Source organism: Penaeus monodon, chromosome 20 (assembly GCF_015228065.2).
Source record: "Penaeus monodon isolate SGIC_2016 chromosome 20, NSTDA_Pmon_1, whole genome shotgun sequence".
Lineage (NCBI taxonomy): Eukaryota > Metazoa > Arthropoda > Malacostraca > Decapoda > Penaeidae > Penaeus > Penaeus monodon.
The window spans coordinates 35,916,630-35,917,266 of NC_051405.1; the positions used below are offsets into that span (position 1 = coordinate 35,916,630).

The 637-nt window shown below is 38.3% G+C and overlaps 1 protein-coding gene across 1 annotated transcript in view; it reads right to left on the reverse strand.

Moving 5' to 3' along the window:
• The window catches only part of LOC119586069, a 3,709-nt gene that overhangs the window by 2,190 nt on the left and 882 nt on the right, over positions 1-637 (reverse strand). The window contains exon 2 of the mRNA XM_037934769.1: positions 430-559. Coding sequence (XP_037790697.1) covers positions 430-559 — 130 coding nt within the window. The remainder of the gene's footprint in view (positions 1-429; positions 560-637) is intronic.

Here is a 637-nt window from a genome sequence, read left to right on the forward strand (position 1 = left end):
TCACACCTGAAATACATTAATACACGGACGAACAAACTAAGAGGGAATGGAAATTAGTTAAAGAAAATAAAATACTATCATGAATATACTTAAGAAAAAACAACAATCAGACTTACAAAACCCAAAAGAAATAAAAGTAACATACACACACATACGCAAATAATCAAACCAAAGAAATAAAACACAAACAAACAGATAATCAGTAAACCATAATAAAACAAAAGATAATCAGTTAACCAAATTAAACAAAAAATCATCAATTAACCAAAATAAATCACATAGATAAGCAATTATCCAAAATAAAGCACAGATAATCATCCAAAATGAAACACCGAGAACCATTTAACCAAAACAAAACACAACCAAACAATCACTTAACCCTAAAATATAAAATGAAAATAAAACCCAACCGGCCTGCATTTGCCTTACTTGGAGAGCGAGTCGCCGAGCAGAGCGTAAACAGAGACTCTTTCGTCCACCAGACTGCGCTTGCGTCGGCGGCGGAGGAGCTGGTTGGGCAGTTCGTAGGTGAGCTCGAAGCGGTAGTCTCCGGAGGCCTCTGCGGTTGGGGACGGAAGCGGGAGTTAACGGCTGGAGAAGGTCTTGAGGAGTAGGAGTTTTAGGGTATTGTCTACCT